This window comes from Salmo trutta, chromosome 15, assembly GCF_901001165.1.
Source record: "Salmo trutta chromosome 15, fSalTru1.1, whole genome shotgun sequence".
Classification (NCBI taxonomy): domain Eukaryota; kingdom Metazoa; phylum Chordata; class Actinopteri; order Salmoniformes; family Salmonidae; genus Salmo; species Salmo trutta.
In genome coordinates, this window is record NC_042971.1 from 59,376,624 (window position 1) to 59,387,380 (window position 10,757).

General features: G+C 44.9%; 1 protein-coding gene across 1 annotated transcript; it reads left to right on the forward strand.

Annotated features, from left to right (window-relative positions):
* Positions 1 to 2,332: 2,332 nt before the first annotated feature.
* dnajc21 (DnaJ heat shock protein family (Hsp40) member C21) lies at positions 2,333 to 10,497 on the forward strand. The gene is made up of 12 exons (XM_029692360.1): positions 2,333 to 2,687; positions 2,985 to 3,078; positions 3,472 to 3,595; positions 4,230 to 4,355; positions 5,054 to 5,182; positions 5,573 to 5,745; positions 6,613 to 6,749; positions 7,024 to 7,117; positions 7,329 to 7,478; positions 8,480 to 8,746; positions 8,981 to 9,071; positions 9,324 to 10,497. Exons 1-12 carry the CDS (start codon positions 2,591 to 2,593, stop codon positions 9,480 to 9,482), a joined length of 1,641 nt encoding a protein of 546 aa, XP_029548220.1. The 5' UTR covers positions 2,333 to 2,590; the 3' UTR covers positions 9,483 to 10,497.
* Positions 10,498 to 10,757: the final 260 nt, after the last annotated feature.

Sequence of the window (10,757 nt, forward strand, 5' to 3'; positions counted from 1 at the left end):
AGCAAAAACTGAAATATCACGTTTAGATAAGTATTCAGACCCTTTACTCAGTACTTTGTTGAAGCACCTTTGGTAACGATTACAGCCTTGAGTCTTCAGGCTTGGCACACCTGTATTTGGGGGGTTTCTCCCATTCTTCTCTGCAGATCCTCCCAAGCTCTGTCAGGTTGGATGGGGAGCGTCGCTGGACAGCTATTTTCAGGTCTCCAGAGATGTTCAATCGAGTTCAAGTCTGGCCTCTGGTTGGGCCACTCAAGGACATTGAGACTTGTCCTGAAAGCCACTCCTGCATTATCTTGGCTCAGTACTATATATACTATGTATGCTTAGGGTCGTTGTCCTGTTGAAAGGTGAACCTTCACCCCAGTCTGAGTACCTGAGTGCTCTGGAGCAGGTTTACTTCAAGGATCTCTGTACTTTCTACATTCATCTTTCCCTCGATCCTGACCAGTCTCCCAGTCCCTGCAGCTTAAAAACATCTCCACAGTATGATGCTGCCACCAGCATGATACACCGTAGTGATGGTGCCAGGTTTCCTCCAGATGTGACGTTTGGCATTCAGGCCAGAGTTCAATGTTGCTTTTATCAGACCAGAGAATCTTGTTTCTCATGGTATGAGAGTCCATTAGAATACAGGTTTCCTCCAGACGTGACACTTGGCATTCAGGCCAAAGAGTTCAATGTTGCTTTTATCAGACCAGAGAATCTTGTTTCTCATGGTCTGAGAGTCATTTAGGTGCATTTTGGCAAACTCCAAGCGGGCTGTCATGTGCTTTTTACTGAGGAGGGGATCTCGTCTGGCAACTACCATAAAGGCCTGATTTGTGGAGTGCTGCAGAGTTGTCCTTCTGGAAGTTCTCCCATCTCCACAGAGGAACTCTGGAGCTCTGTCAGAGTGACCATCAGGTTCTTGGTCACCTCCGTGACCAATGCCCTTCTCCCCTGATTGCCCAGTTTGGCCGGGCGGCCAGCTCTAGGAAGAGTCTTGGTGGTACCAAACTTCTTCCATTTCAGAATGATTGAGGCCACTGTGTTCTTGGGGACCTTCAATGCTGCACACATTTTTTGGTACCCTTCCCCAGATATGTGCCTCGACACAATCATGTCTCGGCGGTCTATGGACAATTTCTTTGACCTCATGGCTTGGTTTTCATAGCAAAGGATCTGAACTTTTAAGTAAATAATTTTAAAAAAATGAACTGTATTAGTTGTTCAGCCTCTGGTCTTGTTCCATCTTGATTACTGTCTAGGTAATATGGTCAAGTGCAGCAAAGAAAGACCTAGCAAAGCTGCAGCTGGCTCAGAACAGAGCAGCACACCTTGGCCTTGATTGCACATAACGAACTAACATGAACAACATGTGTAACAGTGTAGGTTCCGTCCCTCTCTTCGCCCCAACCCGGGCTCGAACCAGGGACCCTTGCACACATCAACAACTGACACCCCACAAAGCACCGTTACCCATCGCGCCACAAAAGCCGCGGCCCTTGCAACGCAAGGGGAAACCCTACTTCAAGTCTCAGAGCGAGTGACATCACTGATTGAAACGCTATTAGCGCGCCGCTAACTAACTAGCCATTTCACATCGGTTACACATGCATGCCTGTCTTTCCTGGTTGAGGGTTGACGAGAGATTAATTGCTTCTCTTCTAGTTTTTGAGAAGTATTAGTGTAATGAAAAATCCAGATTGTCTGCATAAACATTCAGCTCAGACACCCAGACATACCCAACAAGACATGCCACCAGGGGTCTCTTCACATTCCCCAAGTCCAAAACGAATTCACTGCAACACCATTTCAGTCTGTCTAGAGGGGGTGGCAGGTAGTCTACTAGTTAGAGCATTGGACTAGGAAGCAAAAGGTTGCTAGATTGAATCCCTGAGCTGACTAGTTAAAAAAAAGGGTTTAAAAAAACACAGTATTATACAGAGACATGATTACATGGAACTCCCATCTCCAGTTACTCAAGCAAACAGAAAAATTAACTTAATGTTTTTTAAAACATCTCATGGAAAGGCTGCACTGTCTGTGAGGAGACACACCACACACACATCATTTGCGTGACTGTCCTTGTCTATCAGTGTTTTGTTACTGGTCATGTTTTTTGTGGACCCCAGGAAGAAAAGCTGCTTCCCCTGCCAAAGCTAATGGGTATCCAAATAAGCTCACCAAGCACAAGCTGGATTTAAAATGTTAAGAATTGTTGCTGTCAGTTCCACACCAATTTTTTGGTCATATTCACAATCAACAGAAATCAAGCTTACAACAATTTTCTTTAGGACCTTTAGGACTGTTCATGATAAATTACGTCATATTTAAGCGCGTAGTCCCTGGCAGTATTGACGCGAGTCCACGATGTCCGGTATTTTACAAGCTGAGATACAAGGACAGACTATGCATTTTTAACTAGAATAAATATTACCTTTATCTGTAGATCTGTCCACTGTTATTCATAACTTTCGGTTACTGTTGTACTGAGTTGTCCTATTTTGAGGACAGAGAAGGCTGTTAGCTTAGCCTTTTAGCTAGCTAACATTAGCAACAGGCCAAATCGTGTGGATTTCAGCTAGCTGAACCAGCTCTACTCAAAATGAAGTGTCATTACGAGGTGTTGGGTGTCAAAAGGGACGCGACTGATGATGATATGAAGAAGGTATATCGGAAATTAGCCCTGAGATGGCATCCAGGTACAGTCAACTTTGTTACCGTGTATTTAACTTGCTAGCTACATTAGCCAGCTGACGTTAGCTGTTAGCTCACTGATCAGAGAGGCCACGTCCAGTGACCCCATTACTAGCTAAACTGTAATCAGTGTGGGAGACTGACAGGTAGAACAAGATAACTAACGTTACTGCTAGCTAACTACCACCAGTTAGTTCGCACTGCTTTTGCACTGGTGTCATGGACGTTCTCTCTTCACTAAAAATATGATGTTTGTATCTTCTAAATGTATTATTTGTTGAACATCTTAATTCCATTTCCAGATAAGAACTTGGACAATGCAGATGAGGCAGCTGAGCAGTTCAAACTGATCCAGGCAGCCTATGAAGTCCTGAGCGACCCACAGGAGAGAGCATGGTGAGAAACAACGTCATCCTCATTATCCAAAGTAGTAAAGGTCTTTTGACTGAGATGTTGGTGTGAGATCCATTCAATTGTTTAGAGTGTCCAAGATGATGAGTGTGCTGGAATTTCTTCCTTTATGAGATCTAACATTTTAAGGCCAGGACTTTGTATGGAAATAAGTTAATATTAGTGACCAGAACAGATCTTTGTCTTTCCTTGATTCCTTGCATTGTCCCTCCTCGTCTCCTTGACAAAGATGGTCCAAGGTTCTAGCCCTTGGACATTCTCCTCCAATGCATTTTAAGGAGGAGAGAATAAAAGGAATTGGGGAAACACTCATTTAGGAAGAGTTGATCTATAGTAATGCTAATACTGTGCTTCCCGCCTCTCGACTCCTGTCTCCAGGTATGATAACCACAGAGAGGCTCTTCTTAAAGGTGGGGTCAGCGGGGAGTATGCTGATGAAAGTGTTGACCTTGTCCAGTTCTTCACTGTCACCTGTTATTCTGGTTACGGGGATGATGAGGAGGTGAGTGTGACAGTCAGGGAGTAAGCATCCCCTAGTAAGTTCAGATTCTTTGTGGACCCCAACCCCATTAGTTGCCCATCCCTGTTACTTTGTACCAGCAGAGAGCTGCAGAGTAGTGTTACTTTGTACCAGCAGAGGGCTGCAGAGTAGTGTTACTTTGTACCAGCAGAGGGCTGCAGAGTAGTGTTACTTTGTACCAGCAGAGGGCTGCAGAGTAGTGTTACTTTGTACCAGCAGAGGGCTGCAGAGTAGTGTTACTTTGTACCAGCAGAGGGCTGCAGAGTAGTGTTACTTTGTACCAGCAGAGGGCTGCAGAGTAGTGTTACTTTGTACCAGCAGAGGGCTGCAGAGTAGTGTTACTTTGTACCAGCAGAGGGCTGCAGAGTAGTGCTCTGACATAATAATCCACACTCGGCCTCCCAGGTCACAGCGTGTACTAGCATGTCTCACTGTGTGGATGTAGAAATGTAACAACACACGTGTATAACAGTATAATAATTATTGTTACAGTGTAGTGTTTGCTGTGGAGAAAATGTGGATTTGTTCGCTGAATAGAGGATCCAATCCTTTTAGGTCTCCCTGTTTTTCAATGGGACAAGCAGGTAAAAAGCGGTTTCCCCTCTCCTTTTCTCAGAGTTTCTACACAGTGTACAGGAACCTGTTTGAGTCCATAACTACAGAAGAGATGGATCACAGTAAAGAGGAGGAGGAGGAAGATGAGTTCCCTTCGTTTGGAGACTCTCAGAGTGACTATGACACGGTAACGTTTGCCCTTGTTAAACACACACACACATATATATATATATACATACATGCATGCATGCATGCATACAGACAGACAGACAGACAGACAGACAGACAGACAGACAGACAGACAGACAGACAGACAGACAGACAGAAAGGTGTACAAAATTTATCTAGCTTTGTTCAGTCTCTGACCAATGCTGATAGTGTTGTGGCGTGAATAGAGTCATGGGCCGTAACAGTGTCTGTAACGTTAGTTCGGGCTTTGCTTCAGCATGGTTACTGTATTCCATCCTGGGCTCTCGCTTCATCTCAGAATGCTTCTATAGACAGAGTTGATTTCTGTGAAATAACATTTGTCTGGTCGGTCTCTACCATTTGGTCATTTTGCACATTGGGTTATATCACAACATAAGTCATTGTGTCATGATGATGATGATGATAGATACATTAATTCACTTTGTATCATAGACTCCAGTTCATAAAACACTGTCTGTGTCTATAGGCAAACTTTTTGGCTCGAGGTCCACATTGAGATATCAAAATTCAACCGACGGCCGCACAGATTAAATAGAAATCCTTCAAGGGCTGTAGTTTGCCCAATGGTTTAGCAGCTCCACACTAAAGCCTATAACCATCGCCTGTACTGTACCTACCTCTCTGCTCCCTGAGCTGTAGTCATTGTGTATAGCTCTCTGCTTCCTCCTCTCCCAGGTTCACCTCTTCTACGCCTACTGGCAGAGCTTCTGCACCCGGAAGAAGTTTGCTTGGAAGGAGGACTATGACACGAGGCAGGCCTCCAACCGCTGGGAGAAGAGGGCCATGGAGAAGGAGAACAAGAAGGTACTGCTGTTTTCTTTTTGGCCTTTAAACCCCAAACAGTGAGGCAGTAGCCTTAGAGAGGTGGACCAGCAGCCAGAAGGTTGCTGACTCAATCCCTGGGCTCGGACGAAGCAAAAATGGGAATGGAATTGAACACTCAGGTCCTGCCGTTGTGTCCTTGAGCAAGGCTATTGTATTCTAAGTGCCTGTGTTCCTATTCAGCCAGTGCATATGTAGTTCATACATGTGGTATGAGCCACTGAAGATTGGTGAAACTAACTGAATGTTTTGTTATACTCACAAATGTTAGGAAGTGAGACTTCGATTAAATGTGAGCTGTTTGATATAGAACCAGCACCGTTCTTTCAACACAACAGATCTGAATGGACCATAAAGTATTCTTCTTCTAAGGTCCGAGACAAGGCCAGGAAGGAGCGCAGCGAGCTAGTGCGCCAACTGGTGGCGTTTGTGCGTAAGCGTGACAAGAGGGTGCAGGCCCACAAGAAGCTGGTGGAGGAGCAGAACACTGAGAAGGCCAAGAAAGTGGAGGAGCTACGACGCAAGCAAAAGCTGTCCCAGGCCAAGTGAGTTCACATAGAAATATAATATGTAGAACATATGCCTCTCCAACAAACAGAAGCTTTTACAGGCCAAGCGAGTGTTGCTGACTACGTTGCAGTTGGACTGCACAGAATCACTGATCTATATACTTGTTAAAATAACCTCATCTTAAATTGATCCACTCAGACCGCTGTCTAGATGTCAGACTGCTGTCTAGATGTCAGACTGCTGTCTAGATGTCAGACTGCTGTCTAGATGTCAGACGGCTGTCTAGATGTCAGACGGCTGTCTAGATGTCAGACGGCTGTCTAGATGGTCAGACGGCTGTCTAGATGGTCAGACGGCTGTCTAGATGGTCAGACGGCTGTCTAGATGGTCAGACGGCTGTCTAGATGGTCAGACGGCTGTCTAGATGGTCAGACGGCTGTCTAGATGGTCAGACGGCTGTCTAGATGGTCAGACGGCTGTCTAGATGGTCAGACGGCTGTCTAGATGGTCAGACGGCTGTCTAGATGGTCAGACGGCTGTCTAGATGGTCAGACGGCTGTCTAGATGGTCAGACGGCTGTCTAGATGGTCAGACTGCTGTCTAGATGGTCAGACTGCTGTCTAGATGGTCAGACTGCTGTCTAGATGGTCAGACTGCTGTCTAGATGGTCAGACTGCTGTCTAGATGGTCAGACTGCTGTCTAGATGGTCAGACTGCTGTCTAGATGGTCAGACTGCTGTCTAGATGGTCAGACTGCTGTCTAGATGGCCAGATCGCGCTGTCTAGATGGCCAGATCGCGCTGTCTAGATGGCCAGATCGCGCTGTCTAGATGGCCAGATCGCGCTGTCTAGATGGCCAGATCGCGCTGTCTAGCTGGTCAGACTGCTGTCTCCTCTCCTAGACTGGCGGAGGATTACAAGGAGCAGAGCTGGGTAGCCATGTCTGAGATGGAGAAGGAGCTGCAGCAGATGGAGGCTCAGTACGGAAAGGAGTTTGGAGACGCGTCAGAGAGCGAGGAGGAGGACCAGGGAAGAGGGGGTCAGTAACTCCGTTCTCAGACTGTGAAAACACCAACTCACTCTGAGGAGGGCTAGATATTTCTACAGTAGCAGGTATATCTTAATCTACTGTAGCTTCTGCGTGAGTAGTAATGACAAGAATGGATTGCATTTATAGCAGTGTGTCATGTCACATTTAACTGTGGGGTGTGTTCTTTTACCACCAGATCTCAAAGCGTTTTACATTGGTTTATGTGTGGTTGTTCTTCTCATACACGACAACCGTCTCCATGTAACACAACTGTTCTCCACAGATGAACAGAAAGATGAGACCGAGGAACTCCTGGATGACTATTATGATGACCTGTACTGCCCTGCATGTGACAAATCCTTCAAATCAGACAAGGCGTAAGTAGTGAGGTCGTGTTCATTAGGGCACACAATGGAAAATGTTGCAAAACAGTCTGCGTTGGAAAAACGAAATGAACATTTCTTACTGGTCAAATCCAGGTCGTCCCGGTCAGTTTTCTTCCTTTTGGTGCCGAATGAACACAACCCGGTTTACCTGAGGGAAGACTGAGTTTAGTTCATCATTAAAACATGTTATTGTTTTGCACAGAATGAAGAATCATGAGAAATCAAAGAAACATAGAGAGATGGTGGTATTACTACGGCAACAGCTGGAAGAAGAGGATGAGACCCTCGGTCTGAAGGATGAGGACGGGGAAGAGGAGGAGGATGAAGAACTAGAAGAAGCACCAAGACAAAAGTAAGTTCAAAGATATATTTTCTCCATCCAAAATATGAGAAACTACCTGGATGTTAGTCTTGTCATTGGACAATTTGCCATTTTAAAATTGTGTACAAAACATTAGGAACAAAGTCAAAAACTGACACGCATTGATGGGGATTTTTAAGATGGATATTTGGGCTGCGTCTCAAATGCCGATGTTGTCCTTCGGCATCTAGGGTGGAGCAGTGTTTGTCAGACCATGAGACCCCCTGAAAATCTGTCTTCTCAAGAAAATGTCTGTAGTGTCCGAACGATTTGTCGTACAAACTGTGGAAAGATGACTCTCACAAACACGGTGTTCTCAGTTTTGCTCTACGACCTCCACTTCTGTCTGTATCGTCCCAACAGTTTGGCCTACATGCTAATATGACCCCTCTATGGAAAGGGGAGTGTCTCTCAAACACGTTCATGTGGGCATCCCAGAGCAAAATGCACATGTTGAGCTCTAGGATCCCCACAAGCCTCTCGAGATTAGTCTGAAACTAGCTGGGCACCAGTTAAAAATGAATGGAAGTATATATGGAGATAGTTTAGTGTCTAAAATAAGTTTCCTTATCTTTCTTAACTCTCGGATAAAGAACGTATACTTCAGAAAGTCCTTCCTTTTTAGATTGTTTTTGGGGACCATCTGTTTATCTATGTATGAAGCTCTAATTCAATGAGTTTCTATGAGCTAATGTCAGTAAGGCCAAATTCAATGTTTCCTGCAATCATTTTTTTAAAACCTTTTTTTTTTTTTTTTAAGGGTCCTAAAATGGCTAAAAGATCCGTGTGACCATCTTAAAACAATTCCATATGTTAGCTTAACCTGTCTCCTCCCCTTCATCTACACTGATTTTGAAGTGGATTTAACTAGTGACATCAATAAGGGATCATGGCTTTCACCTGGGCTGTCTGTCATGGAAAGAGCAGGTGTTCTTAATGTTTTGTACACTGTGTAAACGGTGGTAGATGAATAACGTCATTTTAACGTCTAGGCTGTCTAAAAAGCAGAAGAAGAAAAAGAGACAACAGCAAAATGGGCGGAGCCCCACAGAGGTAGTAGGGAAGGATGTGGCCCCAGAGCCCACCTCCACCCCCACAGACAATATCCCAGAGAGCCCTCTATCAACACAGACCAGCGGTGAGGCAGAGGACCCCCAGCCTGCCTCGGAGCCCCAGCAGGCAGCTGCGGACAAACCCTGTGAGGACCCAACAGAAGATGGACAGCAGGAGGAAGACCTCACAGCCACAGAACCAAAGAGGTGACCTGACCTGCCACCATCTTCTATCAAAACTACTGACAGGATGGAATGGACAGTATTTAGGATTAAGCAATGCATCACTAGCCTGGTCCTAGATCAGTTTGTGCTGTCCTGAGTTGGCAAGACGGCAAAACCGACTTGGGACCATGCTAGAGCAGTGTTGACATAATCATTAGCTACTATACAGGTATATTCATGCATTCTGACTTGTAACTTAAAACACATCTTTCTCAGCTCTGGAAAGACTAAGGGGAAGAAGAATGGAGGAAAGGACAGCAGAAAGAATGTCCAACCACAGGGAGGAGTGGAGAAAGGAGGTGCAGAGGTTTGTACCAGCCACAGCTACCGGTCCTTAATTGATTAATCAACCCAGGAGGGGTTTGTACCAACCAGAACTTGGTGCCCTTAATTGAAATGTAATACAATGATTTCATTACCTTGTCTAAGGCTACTGAAATGCATTTCTCATCGATTTGAGTCAAAATTGCCTGTTTCTAGAAGTATCCACAGGTGTTTTGTTGTTACACGGTTATGAGTTCATTAATGAACCATTCTGCTGTCTTTTAACTCCCCGAAGGAGCTGAATCTGCGCTGTGTGACCTGTCACTATGAGTTCTCTACCAGGAACAAACTGTTTGACCACCTGAAGACAACGGGACACGCTACAGCCGTGTCACACGGTGGCAGTGCACCCGCCACGGGCAAGAGCAAGAAGGAGAAGAGGAAGAATAGATGATGGGGGATACAGGAGGGGCCAAACACTAACACCAGCCACTGGCCTGTAGAGATGGATGACTGTCTTACTATATATTATAGGAGGCCACTCATGGTATTGAAGGCCTGGAATTTAAAAAAAAAAACGTTAAAGATTGTCTGAAAAGGAGTTGAAGACTGTCTGATTGCTGTTTTTAGGTTTTTGCATGTTAGAAAACAATCAATACGTCCAGTCATGGAGGACTGGACGTTGCCAGGTGATCCTGCATAGCCAACTCTTATGGTCGTTGTCATGCCAAATGACCATAGGAGTTGGCTTTGCAGCACAAACAGATCTGAGACCTCCGGGCTAGACTGGATAAAGGAGTTCCAGGATGTTTTTGTCTGGCCAGCCTCTGTGTCTGGAGGTCTGTCTCAGGGTTGCCCCCTAGAGATAATGTAAGGAAGTGAGCCAAGTCCAACTGATATCTACTCTACCCTTCCAATATGACCATGTTAGAGGTGCTGCCACTGTACCTGCTGCAGAATTCAGCATTGTGTCAACAACGTCCATTTTGTGTCGACTGATCCTTTGGAAGTTTTGCAGCCGTTCTGGTCAGGGACATTAAGCAACTGGACGTTTTTCCTGTTTTGAACGGGTATTGTGACGCTGCTGCTCACTCAACATAATGTTATATTTATTCAAATAACAGTCTGACTCCGTGTTAAAGCTTCCACTTTCTTATAAAACAAGATACTGCATAAACACGGACACGGGTCATTGAATTTGCCTGTAAACAACAAGGCCCTCACACTGCTTTATTGATAACGTTTCCATCCCAAACAGATCTTTGTCAGGTTTTTATTTACCTTCCTTGACAAAGATCTGTTTTGGATAAACAGTCAAAGCGGTGAATTGGGAGCTTTAACAGTGTGTGGGCCTTCTTCTTAATTAGCCCAGAGCCTAAGTTTAAAGATGTGCATATAACTAACTTTTCATTGAATTTGCCGCCATGTCTGATGAATAAATGTTTCGTGTTTATGGCTCACTTCAAATCTATTTATGAAGGGGTTTCTCAATCTACTTATTACAATTCAAAGAGACTTTATATGTAAATAAAGGTGAATGTGAGCGGGCAGTAGATGAGAAAAGAACCAGAGCATATGAATTGTACCTCCCTACTCAACGTGTACCTCCCTACTCAACGTGTACCTCCCTACTCAACGTGTACCTCCCTACTCACCATGTACCTAAGCAGGTACTTGTCTACCCAAAGTCTCTCGATCTATTGGACTTTACATGCACTCAGAAGGCAAT

What these genes read in the sequence shown, in the direction of transcription:
- dnajc21 (XM_029692360.1), top strand. Translation starts at nt 2,591, where the DNA reads ATGAAGTGTCATTACGAGGTGTTGGGTGTCAAAAGGGACGCGACTGAT. An exon ending in GACCCACAGGAGAGAGCATG is followed by an intron (nt 3,079 to 3,471) that starts GTGAGAAACAAC and finishes TCCTGTCTCCAG; the next exon opens with GTATGATAACCACAGAGAGG. An exon ending in GAAGAAGCACCAAGACAAAA is followed by an intron (nt 7,479 to 8,479) that starts GTAAGTTCAAAG and finishes TTTAACGTCTAG; the next exon opens with GCTGTCTAAAAAGCAGAAGA.